Raw genomic sequence first — 17,472 nt, forward strand, 5'->3', positions numbered from 1 at the left:
CTTTAAGTTAGGGTGTAGACACGTACAGCAACTCCCTGGTCCATCGGAGTTTCTAGTTCCATGCTACAATTATAAATATACATGTACTATGATACCCTATCCGATCACCTCCACCTTTATGCTAAGCAATGGCCAGTGCATTTTACGCAGAATACGGAAATAGCCTATGTTTCATAGTTCATATAAGACTGCATGAATAATCTTATGTTTTTCGGCGAACGCCGTCTAAATTCGTTTTCGTTACCTATGCCGCGTGACTTCAGTTTGCAAATCAAACTACTTGATAACGCATTATAGATAATTTATCAAAATGGAAGATTTATGCAACACTCTGCCTGATTGGACGAGAGTGTCAATTTCTTTCACTCTGTTGATTGTGCTACGCTGAGTGAAATGTAGACAAAGCGTTTATCCTAAACGACGCTGTTCACAGTTTTAAAGCTAACTTTTGCTCAGTATATTTAGCAAGAATATTGATATATCTCAAAATGATAAGTAAGTTTAATAAATATGATAAAAACCTGTTCAAATACCAACATATATCAAATTAAAGAAAGAGCTGAATACGGTCTGCGTATCACATGAATAAGGGTGTGATAAGAGTCTTTTATGTAGAGAAGTGCTTTTTAAAAGATTTTCCTTGTTACAATTGTCGTCTGTATATGAAAAGGTTTCTTGCTTTTGTGACTTATTCAGATTGCATATTAAAATGTGTACTTTATTAACTGATTTATTATATATGAATATTTTTCTTTAGTATGGTATGCAAATATTGAACTCAGTTGAAATTTGTTTTATTATATATATGCTATATAATGACTGAATCTCAGTACACTGAAGTGAAGGTACGCTGCATACAGTTTATCTATGTGATATGACTACGGTCAAACTTTGCTTATAAAACAGAAATATTGAAATAATTACAATTGTATGTTTTGCTTGACCTTCACTTTTTTATAGGTGTGACGTCATTGTCCAAAGATTCATGAATAGCGAATATGCATAAAGCGGGATCAGTTTGCCTATTTTAGAAATAAATAAAAATAATAAATAAAAAAATCCTTTAATTGATTTTTTCTCATGTATTCTAATCAAACTTGATTTGTAGCATCTTTATTAGGCCCGCAGTCAACTTTGTTCAGCTGGGACATTTGACCTCTTTTAGGGGCTGCTAGAGCTAAAACTAGAAATGCCTTTATACAGCGTCTCATGAACAGCTTGGTGGATCTTTGTCATACTTGGTCTGGAGCATCATTATAAGGTCCTCTTCCAAATTTATTTATATAGGAACTTGGGCCATATTAGGGACCACTATAGCTAAAAGTAGATATGCCTTTCTTCGCATTAACCACTAAAATGTAATGGATTTTTATCAAACTCGATGTGTAACAATATCGTAAGGTCTCCTGCTATTTTGTTACAAATGGGGATAGGGACCAATTTAGCTAAAAATATAAACACGTTTAATGACCTCTTCTCATGAACCGCTTCATGAATCTTCATCAAACTACTGCTGTTATTATTCGTCTAAGGATAAACGAAACAAAATTGCAACCCTACGAAACCTTTGCGAAAAATTAAAAGAGAACCATTTAAATTGTTAAAGTGCGGTGTGTAGTTTTGCAATTTGAAAAATGTTAGATGAAAAAATCATAAACTTCTTTCCTTATTACAATTCGCCGACCATCATTTTTAAAGATATTCCTTGTTTCGTATTTCTTTTTATATTTTATTTTCAGGAAATAACATTTAGTAATATCAATAGTCAGTTTATATGCAATTAGTTTTAAAATGGTCGAGCATTGTTTCTGCTGTCGACGTGGAAACCCCATTGTACTGCAGATTTCATTTATCATTTATTAGATTACTTAAGCATTTAGCTTTAACTCTAAATGTAAAAACAATTAAGAACATTAACCGGGAAAACACTTATAATGTTTTCTTATTGCCATTATTTGACAAGCTTGGAAGTGTTGTTTATAATCAATTTAGTACTATAATACCTTTAATTTATTAAGCGTTAAGGTAGCTCTGTACGTTTGATAAACCGGAAGTGATGGCGTAACGTCATTTATCCGGAAAACGTAGGTCATATATTTATTTACGACTATGAGAAGTTTTATTAAAATCTACATTGTGGAAAATTTTCTATTCGGGAAAATGTTATGAAAGTAGCTATTTTCTTATAGACTCCCATTTCGAACAATTGCGTGAGGTCCAAATTTTTCAAATCAGTCTAGCAAAAAATCAAGCACACTACCCTATCATTTTTATTTGCTGATTTTTCTAAGTATATTCTGAAATTTTAAAAAATCAGAGTTTAATCAAATTCTACATTGTAGAAAAAATTTCGATCCAAACGTGCAGAACTACATAAGTGTATAAAATTTCAACCCACTTTATTTCAATGAGCATTTAGTGTATAACTTTTCAGTATACATTTCACATATTTTCCTCCATGTAACTAGATGCAGTTTCATTAAATCTTCCTGATTCGTATTACATAAAGAATTACTATTTTTTCGTATATTTTGCACAAGTGCTCAAGCTGTATGAAGGGATATCTTCTTTAATAGTATCCGAGTTGTTTCATATACGTTTAAAGGAAAACGTTAACGGAACGATACAACAGGTAATTCAAAAGTTACATATTACGTTTTGTACTATATTTGTGATAACCCTTATTTTTTCCGATAGAGATATTTCTTTAAATCAAAATGTATTTTATTCAAGTCATTTGTCGGTTTAATTAATTCAACTCAGTGTCATGAATTTTATGTACGAGTATAAATCTGCTTTCTTTTAGATGGAATACTAATCTACGACTAAAAAGAATAAAATTTCATAGATAAAAATATGATCTAAGATTATATATAGGTTATGTAAACAAAAAAAAAAAAAAACACCAAGATTATGTGTATCAACAATACTATACATTAGGTTAAAACATTTCGAGCTGCATACATATATGGTTAATAGACTATAAATACTGTTTTAACTGTTACTGTAAAAATGTTTACTTTCACTAAACAATAGAAGTGTTCTTAACAAGTAATAGAAAGAGCATTGAAACTCGATGGTAAACGATTTGTACGAGGGGCATAGTCCCCGAGTACAATTCGTTTACCCGAGAGTTTTAATGTTCTTTCTGTTTTGTATCATAGCCATCCATATATGGTAGTTGTAGGCGTTCCACAATGCCGTTTACAGCAGTTCAGTGAGTACTTAACATCCTTGCTTTACAAATGTGTAAAGCCCAGGTAAAATAAACCAATGCTAGAGCAGAAAATCAATAAAATACACTTCGCTGTCTACTGTTCCAGACACACTGGCATACTTACAGTGCGGTAACTAGCGTGCGGGTATTAAATACCTGCACACTTTTAGTTACCACACCCTGTACTCAGAGTATACGAATTACCTGCACCAAATTTGTTAAGAAAAACACCGAGCTATAATACAATAATCTGTTACTGCATGCAGTTTGATTATGAATGTAGCTCTATAAACACAATTTTTATATCTACATACAGTTAAGTTAAATTTATCTAATGAGGATTTCCTTCGTTTGAAGTAAACACTTAAAATGAAATATTTTGGTGAAATATCTATTTGATATCTTTACAAAAGAATACCTCTTTTAGATGAATCATTTCAATTGTACGTTTATAGATTAAAATCAGGGTTTCGAAGCCATGGAGAATATGCATATCATAACATTCCTGGTGGTTGTGTCGACCGCTTTCATCTTGTTGGTATGTGATTCCAAGGCAGATGTTGTTTGTGAAACTACAGACAAACGAATGACTTGCCAATATGACATCCCGAAAAAAATACCTCCTGGGGTGACAGAGGTCTACGTTGAAAATCACAAAGATATTAACCTCAGTAGGAACAGTTTCAGTGATCCACGTTGGAAACATATTTTGATTCTTCAGATATACCAAAATAAGGCAAAAACTCATTCCATTCAAGTTCATGACTCTGCTTTTCGTGAATTGGATTCTTTGAGTGTATTTGGTATCCACACCCGTGGATTCAGTATTGGTGATAGACATAGAAGTAATATTTTTCGCGGACTAGAAAACATTACTGAACTTGATTTTTCCGGATGTGTCAATCTTAACAGCAGCTTTGTTGCGTTATCACTAATGCAGGATGGAGAATTTACAAAACTTCGCACATTAAACTTAAACGAAGTTAATACTAATACTGGAAGTAGGAATATAAATTTTTCTCAACTATTCATAGATATGCTGGTAAATAAAAGAATTAAAAATCTGAGTTTACGAAAAACGATGATTCATTTTCAGCCGTTTATTCAGAAATCAGTTTCTGAGGTTACACGTTTCGATCTGTCTGATACGTCATATAGCCTGTCATACAGGTTTTCATCACCAGACGATGTGTTTGTTCCGTTACTAAGGCTATTTGGGAACACAAAATTGCTGAATATCACAAATTTTAAAATGTTTGATACGTTTTGGAGAGGAGATCGGTTACGTTTTACTAATCTTCACTGTACTGATTGTACAGAACTATGTGGGGTGTATATATTTAACCTTTTATTTGTTGAATATATTTACGCAAATAATATGCTTGTAGATACTGGATTTCCTATTGAAATAATTAATTCAACGTTTAACTTTACATGCAGAATGAATTTAAAGGTAGTAGAATTAAGGGAAAATAACGTTCGTCGGATACAAGGAACAACATTCCATTGGCCAGATCAAAATTTCCTGCGTTACCTTGATTTGACAGGTAATAAAATGAGTTTTTTGTCTTCAAGCGTAACCAGTGGACTTACAAATCTCACAACATTTGTGCTAGGTGAAAACCGGCTGTCTGATATGTCTTCTTCTCCTGAATTTATAAATCTGTTCGCAAACTGTTTAAATTTAGAGAAACTTGTGTTGGACAGAAATGGATTATCCTATCTACCGGAGTCTATATTTCTTCGGAATAAAATGCTTACTTACCTTACCCTTAAGGGAAACCTTCTTAGAAAAGTTACTTTTAACACAAAACATCTCAAGTATCTACAACATCTAGATTTATCTGACAATTTGATTCATATCTTAGATGAACAATCAATGAATAATCTGAACGATGTGATTCATTTCCAAACATATTCAAACATCAATCTGGAAGGAAATCCAATAGAATGTTCATGTAATAGTGCACCTTTCATAAAATGGATACAGAAACATTCAGTATATATGCCACACCGTGGCATAATGCTTAATTGCACAATAGAAGGCCGGATAGTTGGCATTGATGACAAAACTGTAGCTAAGACGCAATTTATGTGTATAAGGATATTGGTGTACGTATCTATCGCCTTAGCAGTAGTTTTTGCAATAGCTGCAAGTACAGTTGTATCTATAGCCGTTCCTAAATTGATCAAAAGACGTAGAAAGAATGACCAGGTCCGGAGATTTCTACAAAAATATCAAAATAACCAGATTAAAGAAAACTTTCTGTGCTTACTGTCCTATTTCAACACGGATAGTACTGTTGCCATTGAACATATCTACAAAAATATGAATGAAACATTAAAGGAAATTACTGGCCCTGAATCAGACTCAGTTTGCATCGTTGAACGACATTTTCGTGCTGGAGCAGAAATCGTGGCCGAAATAATGAGATTCGTATCAGAATCTTGTGTAATTGTCTTCATCGTGTCGAAGTCATTTTGTCAAAGCAGCTGGTGTTGCTTAGAAATAAAAGAAGCATATGAACAACAGAAACCAATAGTGTTAATTTTCTGTGAAGAAGTAGATGAAAACGAAATGCCTGCTCATCTTAAACAAATGTTTCAACGATGCACTCGTGCAAAACTCGTGAAACAGGATGAAGAGTTCACTGTCCAGCCTGGGGGCTGGGAAGGGCTGTGTGACTCTATCATACATCTCGCAAGTCGGCAATGTGCAGAAGAATTAGAATGACGTCTAGAAAGTGAAAACAAAAACATATAAAGTAAAATTCATGATATTTGATATTTTTCATCACATGTAAACTGTTTGTCATTTATTTTCGGTCGCATGTTGATACCATGTATAATGTCAAATTCGCTCAGTTATCGACCAACATTCTATGAAAACATAAAGTGTGGTGTTGAGTATCGTGCAGTGAAACCTAAGTATATACCCCAATAACATTGTAGCAAATTAAAAAATCCCTCTCTTAAAAATCTCTTATTCGATATAGTCTGAGAATCTCATTTTTAAATGAAATAATTACTTCTTTCCCTCACTTTACATGCTCTAAAAATGGAAAAGCTTGTGTTTCTTTACTGTGGACGTTTTGTTTTCTATCAAGGTCGGAAGCATATGTTATCAGTTTTTATAAGTGAAAGAATATTTCGCAATAACTAACCAGGTTGCACTATACCTGTTTGTTGGTAAGCTATATTAATGCTCTGCGAAAAAGTTAAGTTGCATAATAGTTCAAGTTAAAACGGAATGATACTTATTTAATGAAAAGTGTTGCTAAAATATTGTAGTTTTTCAGTAACGTTTTTCTTTGTCCTTCTATTCAAAGAGACCGTCTAATTATTATACCTCTGGAGATACAGTTGGTGTTGGGAAATCAATATTGAAGAAAAGTGACAAAATTAATCAAATGTATTTTTTTTTCAAGATCGAAAACAATTTAACTTCGTACCTGAACGTGCTGTCGTCACTTTATGTGAGAATCTGACTACTTTTAATCAATGTATTGTTTACGAATTAACACTTTATAATGGAAAATATATGTGTCTACAACGTTTACTGTATATGTCCAATCTGATTTATGTGTATATAAAATACATTAAACTTGATATTATATGTTTGCTGCTACTCTATATTTCAGTAATTTTTGTATTCCTATATATAGTGTGTGCATACCATATTTTAAATTACATGATACATATTAGTAATAATTAGTGACTGTACTGTTTTTACTATATTATACAATGTACAGTATGTACATACAGAATATATATTATATCAATAGATGCAATATATATATCAATAGAATGCCTATACTTTCTTTACTATTTTGTAATGTGAGTGTGTGTACATACTATTTTTGTGCAGAATATATATTATTAGATTGCCATTACTTTCTTTATCATATTGTTGGAGCCTCCGTGGCCGAATGGTTGAGGAAGCGAACTTCAAATCACATGCCGTTCATCGATGTATGTCGAGCAGCCTCACTCGGGGCATTAAATTCGTCATGCGAGGTAGCCATCCAGTTGGCTTACGGAAGGTCGGTGGTTCTACCTAGGTACCTGCTCGTGATGAAATAATGCACGGAGGGCACTTTGGGTTTTTTCTCCACCATCAAACTGGAAAGTCGCCATATGACCTATAAGAATAAGGTCAGTAATTCTGTCTAAAATGTATTTCCGTGGTGTAGTCGAAAAAAGTCCATAATAAATAGATCCTAAATTTCCCTTTTTGCATTAATTCGTGTAGAACGAGTGCTTTAATCACACTTTTTGCTAATAGAATAATTTCGGCATGAAATGAGACGGGTTTCATGTTCATACACTCCACATGGCAAGTTTTGCAGATCGAAACCGGAAGTGTTTACTGCGCGGACGAGAGCAAATATGCGCCATTTTAGGGTAGCTGACCACAACTGACTGGTATTTCATTAGGAACTACTCAACCCTTTATTTTCTTTTCATTTTTTCGTTACTTTGTAACTTTCATTAAACATAAATGTAGAAAAAAGTAATGTTCTCTGAAGAAAGGTAAAGACAACTTGAAGTTGTCGTTTATTATATGAAACAAGGATTTGAATTACTGACCTTTAACCTATAATTGTGTCGATGCGACATTACACCCAAAAGCCAAACAATTTTTTTTTATTTAATATGTTATATTGTATTTACATACTATTTTTGTATAGACTACATATTAATATTATGACTATACTTTCTTTTTCATTTTATACAACGTGTACTTCCTATTTTTGTACAGAATACATATCAAGATTATGCCTATAATTTCTTTACTATGTTATATAATGTGTACTTCCTATTTTTGTACAGTCGTAAAGGCTAATCCAATTGGCGTCAGCATGCTAATGTTTTAAAGACATTGGTAAAGGTCTACTGAAAGTGTGCTTTTACAACCTTATGCTTTCCTCATTTTCTCATCTTTGGAGATTGATACACTACTTATATAAGAATGTTTCTCATTGCAGAGTTGGTGCAGCCGGTCTGCGCATGCGCGAAATTATTATCTATTGGAGCGCACGGCAAAATTACTCATTTTTTGCATGTCTGCACGCATTTAGTGTGTAAATGCACAATAAACTGACTAAAGGTTAGGGTTAGTACCACCCAAATATAAAATATATACATTTAAGATATTTTCGTTCAAATTTAGTTAATCCGGCATATACCAGAGTCTGCATTATATCACAGGCGCACCAAATCTGTATTTAGTCGCAGCCCTTATTTAATCTAACAAAAATAAACTACCTATAATGATTCTTGGGACAATACATTATAAAACGTTATAGCACTGATTATATTCAAGTTATAGATATTGTTTTAGAAGTGTGCCCAACCTAACTCAAGAAAAAGTTTGCCTATCTGTTAAGATTGGCACTTTGCATTTTGTTTTAACTGACAAAATCATTAGAGAAAAAAAATCAATGTAGATTGGGCTTCAGCTTTTAGCAAAAGGAAATTGGAAAAGGCAGGTGTGATGTTTCTTTACTTATGAGATTAATAAATGGAACAGTGGCGTGCTTATAATATCGTTAATATGATGTCCATTAACGATGACGACACCGACACCGAGTAATAGCTAAAGCTTTAAAATTTGTTACATTTGGGGACCTAAATTATTTTATTTTTGATAAGTTTCGTGATTCACATTAAACTTTTGGAACTATATATTATAATATGAATTTCATAATTGCATGCTTTTCTACTTATGTGAGGCCACTTCTTTCAAAAGGCATTGACCATTTTGCCATTGACAAAAATGTGTACCTAGGCAGAGATAATTGATACAAAACAAAACAGTCATTTAAAAATAAATGCTCGTGAAATTAAAATATATCATCAGCAGCTAATTTATAGAGGCTAGTTTCCACATATTCCCATCATAGGAGGAATATACTTTGGAGTGAGAGTTTATTCAAGATATCAAACTATATATATTCACTATAATATCTTTCGTAATGTTATAATTTTGTCAGTTTTTTTCCAGTTTTTGCAATAAACGACACTTTTATCAATTTGAACTTATTCCTTATTTTACGCACTCTAGAAAAGGTCTTTTAATGTAAAAAGGACTGCTTTTCAATAAAGCTGTGTGCATAAACTTACGAAGTTGAGCCTTTGATTGTTTTCAAACGTTTGCAGTAATATTCAGTCTTTTTCAATGGTTCGTAAATATAGGAACAAGTAACAATCTTGTAAATAACGAACTGTGTCAGATCATTTGTTAATTTTTCACTTTTTCATTTTGGTTATAAATTTACCAACTGTGTCAGATTTACATTTTTTATCATTTGCTTATTTTTCACATTTTTCAGTTTATTGGTAATAAACGCACTAAATTTATGTCATTTTAGTTTATTATATTTTATTGTACACTGTTGTTTCTAACAGACACGATGAAATAAAGACCGTATACTTAGTGGTTTACGTGAAATAAGAGAATTCTGACTCAGATTTACTTTAAAACTATTACTTAATATTGCGTTACAAGCAATAACTAATGTCTGTAATTTGTGTAGGAAAACATGAGGCCTTAGGTGAAATGATATACCACACATACGCTTGGTGTATTGCAAATATTGGAGAAAACAATGGTCTTTAACTATTAAGGAGCTGACTACCTACACTGTTTCAAACTACACAATAATTTGTTTTATAATGATCTTATACATCCCTATTATTAAGAAGAAGTTTTCAGCATTTTAACGAATTTTGTGAGTTTCGGCCCCAACATGAGGTCTGTCTTCCATTTTAATTACACCATGTTTGTATAGCACGTCTCTATGTGATAAAAGTATATCAAAGCTTAATGTTAGGGCAAATAACCATTTGAAGGCCTGTATATTCTTTCATCACATCATACTGCAAAATCATTTAATTTCGTGACCAGGAAATTTCGTGGTTTTTGCCAAAATGGCATAAATATGATAGAAAGGTATCATACTGCAGCTGGGAAGATACACTTTGCACCAATACTAAGACTTTTGAAATAACACGTTGAATTTGGGAGCGACTGTACGCTAAACATAGTGCAAATACGGACATTTTTCTACATGATTATACAGATGTATGCATAGAAAATAACATTTTTATCCGAATTTGGTACACGGAATTTCCCTTTGCAATTAATACTGGGATGGAGACCAACGGCTCACTTACATTATGATATAACAATATTAAGCCCAATCCCCGGGCGGGTCTTCTCTCTTTCAGATTTCATTTTTCTTTGATTGAATTTCTTCTTACAACAAAGTGTGTAATACCATTTTAAGAAACATTCTTAAGTTTTGAAGGGTTGAAATCCTAATAAGGCTCTGCAAGACAACTCGAGGAGATTCACTTCACCGTAGGACAGCTCTAGTCATAAAATATACATTCAAACTATCGCTGAAAACGAGTCAAGTCCGAGAAGATGGAAAAATGCAGTCACTTCGATCCAGTACACAAGGAAGGCCAAAACTCCGAGACTAGCAAATATATGCCTATATTCTTAAAATGCATTGCCTCTTAAATGATGGAACATGTTTTAGTAGCTTACATCTCGTCCTCCTTACAAAAACGATTAATTCACTCATAACCAATATTGTTTCAGTTCAGAGCTTTTTTATTACTTAAGTGGCCGGCCTTCAAAAATCTAGAGAATGGCCAGCAAACTGACAACCATGGTAACGCACTTTGCTAAAAGCTTTCTACAAGGTTGACCATAAATTAATACATAAACTCCACTGGGAGTCCATCCATTAGCATCACAGAGAACAAAGTCATTACTCATAGACAGATCCAAAATTGTCTTTGTTGACGACTGTACCTCATCCTCTCTACTTGTTCTTTCTGCAGTTCCTCATTATTTAGCAATAGGCCCCTGTCTCTTCCTGATTTACCTTAACTATTTTCCGACTATAAACAAACAAGCAGTATCACCTAAAAGGACTAGTCTGGCGATCCCTTGAAAATCGCAGTTCCCAAAGCTCTGTCTCATGATATTATATAGAAAAGAATATCATCATATTGTAAACGTATTATAGCTATGAGGAACCTTATATATTTGCCGTAAGAAATCTTACATTTTTGATTCCGCTATGATACACCCAGTTTGCACACTTTTTTATTCAAATAACCATACGCTCTTTGAATAACACCGTTTCACAAACAAGACGACCATATCTACCCTAATTTGATCTCTGGGTATTAGAATACGGCATGAAACTACTGTCTTGGGTGCTCTTATTTTTTCTTGTTAAATTATTCCGTGTTTGACAGAATGGTGGAAGATCTATTATTATGTGTATGGAAATATTGTTTCGCATCATATGAATCACACCTTTGTCAACTCGGTAATTCATTGAGTCAGCTTTCGTTGTGACAGAATGTATTTATGCAAAATCGAGGAAAGAAAATCTCTTGAGAAGAACTACATGACATCCAAAAACGGAATGCATACAGTAGTATGCCATATAGCACGACATATAGCCAGTAAATTCTATTAAGCATCCACTTGGACACATTTTCATTGGTGTAAGTTATTTCGTTATGACCAACTGAGCGAGAACAAAAGCATTTCCAAGGAAAACCTCTTTTAACTATGTTAATGTGATTTATTTCATTTCACGGCAATCGTTCGTTTCAGTAAAAATGACAACCATATAAATAATAAGAACGTCATAATTTAGTCAGAGATTTGGTGATAAAATAAAACCTATGGTTCCAAAATTGAGCGGAGGCAGTGGCCACTCAGTAGTACCTTTGTGTTAATAAAAATACTTGCTACTCATTAATAAAATCTGGAAAGTAGATCCCTTGGAAGCACCGAGAACAATGCAAACAGTGAAAATTGCAAACTCGGTTTGATCGAATCTGTTCATAAGCAGTAATGGAAAATGCAACACTGCCCACGCCACCTAGCACCGGCTTAAGCAGTATTCAATCTTTAAATCTAAATGAATTGAAATCAATGATCCCGAAGGACCAGAAAATATAACAACACTGAGATGAAGTCGGGGCGAGGTTTTACGGCCGCCACACAGCCCTTAACACCCGCTGTTGTGAAGTAAATAAAATCTGGAAAGTAGATCCCTCGGAAGCACTGAGAACAATGCAAACAATGAAAATTGAAGACTCGGTTTGATTGAGTCTGTTCATGAGCAGTAATGGAAAATGCAACACTGCCCACGCCCCCTAGCACCGTCTTAAATTATTTATGAGAAAAAACTGACCTGTTTTAATCTAGTCTAAATATCATCCAGTATTTTCTCAAACAGTATTTTTAAAGCATTGTTTGCATATATAAACATGGAAATATAGCTTATTTTTAGAGTACTAAATAACTTGATAGTAATTTTGTATCCAAATATTCCCTAGAAAGAGATAAAATTAACAAGTTTATTGAAATGGAAACGTAGCATTGCACCTGTGAAATGTCTGGTTGTAGATGTTAAAGTTTTCATAATTTCTTTTGTAAAGTTCTTTTTAAAACACTTATACATTAACAAATCAATCTAAAATCAAAAACAAGTTTTGGAGGGCTATCTTTATTTTTGGTTCACATGACATAAATAAACGCTCGAAAGCTGCTTCCTGCTACGCTAAGTTTGGTTAGAAGGACCAAATACTTGCATTTGCGTTGGCGAAATTATGTATAGGGTGCAAACCTTACGTACGGGAACAGCGTTTTAACATAAATACATGGGAGTTTATACTACATCGTGCATGATTCTAAAATTTCTTTAAACCTTCTAGATTCCTCACCCTCGGGTAGCTGTACGTATTTTTATCCTTAAGTAGCTACCTTGCACTTAGTATTAAATTACTGATTGATACAAACTGGAACATATGAGGCGAAAAATAAAGTATGTAGTTTAAATTTCATTATGTGGTATTCAAAAATGCTCCCTTACACGTTTATGTTTATCGATGTTAGTTGTTTGATATCAAGAAGTTACATTTATACCATCACAGGCCATTTCAAAATACAAAATTTCAAGTCTGCTTTCTAAACATCATTTGCGAAGATTTGAGTGTTGCTAATCCTTTCCATGGATAATAGATGAAACCTGCCCATCCGTGGTAGTGAATTGATGCTCCTCCTGGTGGTGTTAGATACTCGCCATTCAGGTTAACCCGGGAACAATCACCATACCACCATCCACCACGTTGCAGTTGTCCACAGTTACGACGAGCCTTATTTGCATCATGATCAAATGTGCTGAAGTCAGAACCGTTGCCTTGAGAAAATCCATATGAATCATCTGAAAGATATATATTATATAAATTACGATTGATGAAATACAGCACAACAAGAGACTTCGATGATCAGAAACGTTTGAAATAAATTACAATGAATAGTTTTTTGAGCATTTACTTCGGGATTATAATAGAATTTCGTCTTAAAATGATATTTTGTTGTTGTGTTTTCGGACGGTACATGAAGAAGGTGTGTTCGAGTTATCCGGAACATTTTGACAAGCTAGTTTGAGATAACAAGTTTGAAATGTAAATTGTAATTTAAATTTCCTTCAGTATTCAAATATTCTCATATTAGTGTGCCCCGAACAACGCATGATAGATCATTCTTTAAATAATTTTACAAGAAAACGGCTTTATGTTGGTTACTATCGTCCTTTTTAAATACTTGTAATATACCAGGATGTACGAAACACAATTTCATTCTAACGCTATAAATTTAAACAACGGCAAAGACGGTTCTGAAGTGGCTATCAGCACCGCTAAAACTATATTTGCATAAGAACGTATGTGTGCTTATAACTAAGTATAGCACGTCATGCCATTATCCATCTGAAAAATGAATTGTTTATAATTTGAATAACTCAATATTTTGTTTGTTTTTTTGTTTGTTTTGTTTTGCTTTGGGTTTAATGTATTTTTTTCAGTAGTATTTCAGTCATGTAATGGCGGGCAGTAAACTTAATCTGTGTTCCTGGATTCTGTACCAGTACAACCCTGTTCTCCGAAAGTAACTGCCAATTTCCCCACATGAATCAGAGGTGGAGGACGAATAATTTCAGACACAATCGTCACGGAGAACATACGCCCCACCCGAGGATCGAACTCAAGACCCCGCGATCCGTAGACCGACGCTCTACCTATTGAGATAAGCAGTCGGTTAACTCAATATCCATTCTTTGTGTATTTGAATCAGTATATCAGATAAAATACTAACCTTTGCATTTTTTTCATCGAGACTATACAATGTATGATTATTACGAAGTATTATATATGACATCACATATCCCTAGCGGTCCAATAACCGGTTAATGTTGCCAGTTTCCCGTTATTGTGACCGCTTCTTGTTATTGTCTGCGCTTTATTTCTGAGTTAATTCTGCTTTAAGTACGTTTGAGTTTCCTGGAATTATCTGTTTTCACAAGGGTAATTTTTTATTAATAATAAATATACACTTTTAGTGAAAATAAAAGTGACTCTAGGGCGTCAGTATCAAGATAGACACATACTAAACAGGTCAAATGTGTGATAAACTAACTGTACTTAAAACAACACAGTGCCATGCATATGTACCTAACTAAAAATAAGAACACAAATGTGGACATGCATGAAAGTTGACCAGTTATCGTCAGTCACAACATTTACCGTGTACGTTGAATTACATTGACGGCGGTAACTATGAAGCTGCAGGCTGTTTTTTGTAAAAGTATTGCAATCAATTTTCACTTTCAAATACCCAACATTCAGGTGTATATGTACAATTTTTGAACTCGATTTGGACTGATACCAGTCTCTTTGGTAATATTACGAAATGTTGGCTTTTAAAACAGACTTGTTAGATATTCACATATAGCCCGTTTAACGCTTTAAATGAATGTGTCCACTTTGTCTGTGTAAAACTTTGTCAAACTAACTTGATATTTGTTGGACAGTCTGAGCCCCTAGATGAAGGGTGTACTTTGGATATTTCGATAAGCTGAAGTTTTGAAAGACCTCATACGCATGTGAGTCATCAGCAGCTGTCACACCCAGTCTGAATTCACTACTATATTGTGATGTCATTTCTTCAATAGCACGAAGACCTGCATAAATAAAGAGTAATTATCTATATAGTTTCAGTTCTCTTCTAACCGTCCACTAAGGATAGTGGACAGGTTTAGATAAGGAATGCACCATCGGAAATGCCACTTGTGCATATCAATTTCAGTTTCAAAACAAAGTGCAGTTTTGTTTTCGCTCTTTACTTTGGTATGCATTTGGTATGACTTTGGTATGCCCGGATGTACAAACGATACGAGAGGTAAATACATCAATAGTTTTGCGCCCTTAATTTTATATTAATTTTATGCAGGCGTGTAGATGTTGTAATGAGAAAGGTACATTGCGTTATATCCATGCCATATCGCAAGCATGCCGATCTGGTTAGTCAATTAAACAAAACTTTCTACTTGGGTTTCTTTAAACGTTTGTCATGTACTGATGTGTCATATTTCAACTCTATGTCGGAGCTTAAATGTACAACCTGCTGAATAAAATTCGGATAATGTGACATCTCTTCAGCTTTGCATTTGTTGTAAAATACTTCATTTTGTACTCACCAAGCCAAAACTCGCCTAGAAGATTTCCAAACCCGTTTGTGTATTCCGAGAAGTTACGGTAAAAGTCCACAGAACCATTAAATCGTTTCTGAAATACCTGGAAAATGACACATATATGGACTAGGATAAGTATTCTTTCTTCATAACTGAGTTCTTGAAATATTTATTTCAGATGAGTGTAAACTGAAATGAAATAACGCGTAAAGACCCCCAACAATGTAGATGCGGAACATAACAATTATATGGCAATATATACATTTTAAATGTGTACAACGAAAACAAACAGTTCTGTCTTTTTTTTTTGGGTTGGGTTTAACGTCGCATCGACACAAGTTTAGGTCATATGGCAACTTTCCAGCTTTGATGGTGGAGGAAGACCCCAGGCGCCCCTCCGTGCTTTATTTCATCACAAGTGGGCACCTGGGTAGAACCACCGACCTTCTGTAAGCCAGCTGGATGGCTTCCTCACATGAAGAATTCAACGCCCCGAGTGCGGCTCGAACCCCCATCGATGAGGGGCAAGTGATTTGAAGTCAGCGACCTTAACTACTCGGCCACGGAGGCCCCACATACAGTTCTAATTGAAGACACACACATACGTATATGTCTTCAGTTATTGTATTATTGCTGTTATATTAAGTGTATAAGCTTAACAAGATTCCTTCATCATTAATTGTCCGATTCAATACAGATAATCGTTCATACGTTTTCAAACATTATGGTTAGTTTCACAATAAGTTTGAGACATGTTCTAGGCCCTACAAGAAATACGATAAAATGTGTAATACAATATTTAAAGCATCTAAGAAGACATGATTGTTGATCTGTGTTTAATTTAATACTATTGAACAGAATACATTATGAATGTTACAGTCTTTTGCAATGCAGACATCTTTGTCAAGAACATTTCTCTGTTATTTGATAAATATCTTGCGATAACACTTTAGATCGTACAAGGAAATTTTTAAGGTTTTCAGGACATTTATTGAAGAAAGAAACAACATTTGTTTAATATTAAAAACCGTAAACTGTACATAAACCATATAGACGCTAAAATGAGTGTCACTCACCGTCCATCCATAAGGATACGTATTACAAGTGTTACAAAAAAATTAGAAATATATGTTTTCGCATTTTTGCTTGAATTTTAAACATTGAATATCTTTTTGAAAACGAAACTGAAATTCAAATGATTTTCAATGTTATTGGACACTCCGATCGTTTTAATGTTATCATTTGTTTGTCTCAATAGGCGTATTCACGTCTTACCACGAATTAATAATTCTTCACCATGCAACTTTGTTGTTCTTTACACTTTTGTGTTTGTGAAAATGATATGATATCTAATTTCTGAACTTTTTTTCTAGGAAGCTACTTGACATTTCCGAATACAGAAAGTATAGACGAAGTAAATTCAAATTTTATTTGTCGCAATTGGTACTAAAGTGTAGTTATATGAGTCCGATATGGCTATAAACCATATTTGAGTTTCAACATTATAAAACGACATTATCATGATTTGTGAAACCGTTTTACAACGCTATCCTCGGCTTTTTAGTTTAAGGTACCTAGAGTTCTTTTTTCAAAGTTTTTAAATTTGCATTGCATAGTTTATTTGATAGGTTTGCCTTGCAATTATTTTGGAAAGAAAAGAAAATATTTTAAGGCCACTGAATG

General features: G+C 33.7%; 2 protein-coding genes across 2 annotated transcripts; one reads left to right on the top strand and one right to left on the bottom strand.

The window, feature by feature from the left end:
* The first annotated feature begins 3,695 nt into the window (after nucleotides 1-3,695).
* LOC128550960 (toll-like receptor 8) lies at nucleotides 3,696-5,951 on the top strand. Its single transcript, XM_053531161.1, has one exon. The coding sequence runs from the start codon at nucleotides 3,696-3,698 to the stop codon at nucleotides 5,949-5,951; it is 2,256 nt and encodes a 751-aa protein (XP_053387136.1).
* A 6,794-nt stretch (nucleotides 5,952-12,745) lies between these two features.
* LOC128551215 (ficolin-1-like) lies at nucleotides 12,746-16,882 on the bottom strand. The gene is made up of 4 exons (XM_053531866.1): nucleotides 16,866-16,882; nucleotides 15,796-15,892; nucleotides 15,112-15,279; nucleotides 12,746-13,482 (listed from the first exon to the last, which is right to left on the bottom strand). The coding sequence occupies exons 3-4, from the start codon at nucleotides 15,257-15,259 to the stop codon at nucleotides 13,214-13,216; spliced, it is 417 nt and encodes a 138-aa protein (XP_053387841.1). The 5' UTR covers nucleotides 15,260-15,279; nucleotides 15,796-15,892; nucleotides 16,866-16,882; the 3' UTR covers nucleotides 12,746-13,213.
* Nucleotides 16,883-17,472: the final 590 nt, after the last annotated feature.

This window comes from Mercenaria mercenaria, chromosome 19 (genome assembly GCF_021730395.1).
Source record: "Mercenaria mercenaria strain notata chromosome 19, MADL_Memer_1, whole genome shotgun sequence".
Taxonomy (NCBI): domain Eukaryota; kingdom Metazoa; phylum Mollusca; class Bivalvia; order Venerida; family Veneridae; genus Mercenaria; species Mercenaria mercenaria.

What these genes read in the sequence shown, in the direction of transcription:
- LOC128550960 (XM_053531161.1), top strand. Translation starts at nt 3,696, where the DNA reads ATGGAGAATATGCATATCATAACATTCCTGGTGGTTGTGTCGACCGCT.
- LOC128551215 (XM_053531866.1), bottom strand. Translation starts at nt 15,259, where the DNA reads ATGACATCACAATATAGTAGTGAATTCAGACTGGGTGTGACAGCTGCT. An exon ending in GACTGTCCAACAAATATCAA is followed by an intron (nt 13,483 to 15,111) that starts GTTAGTTTGACA and finishes TATATCTTTCAG; the next exon opens with ATGATTCATATGGATTTTCT.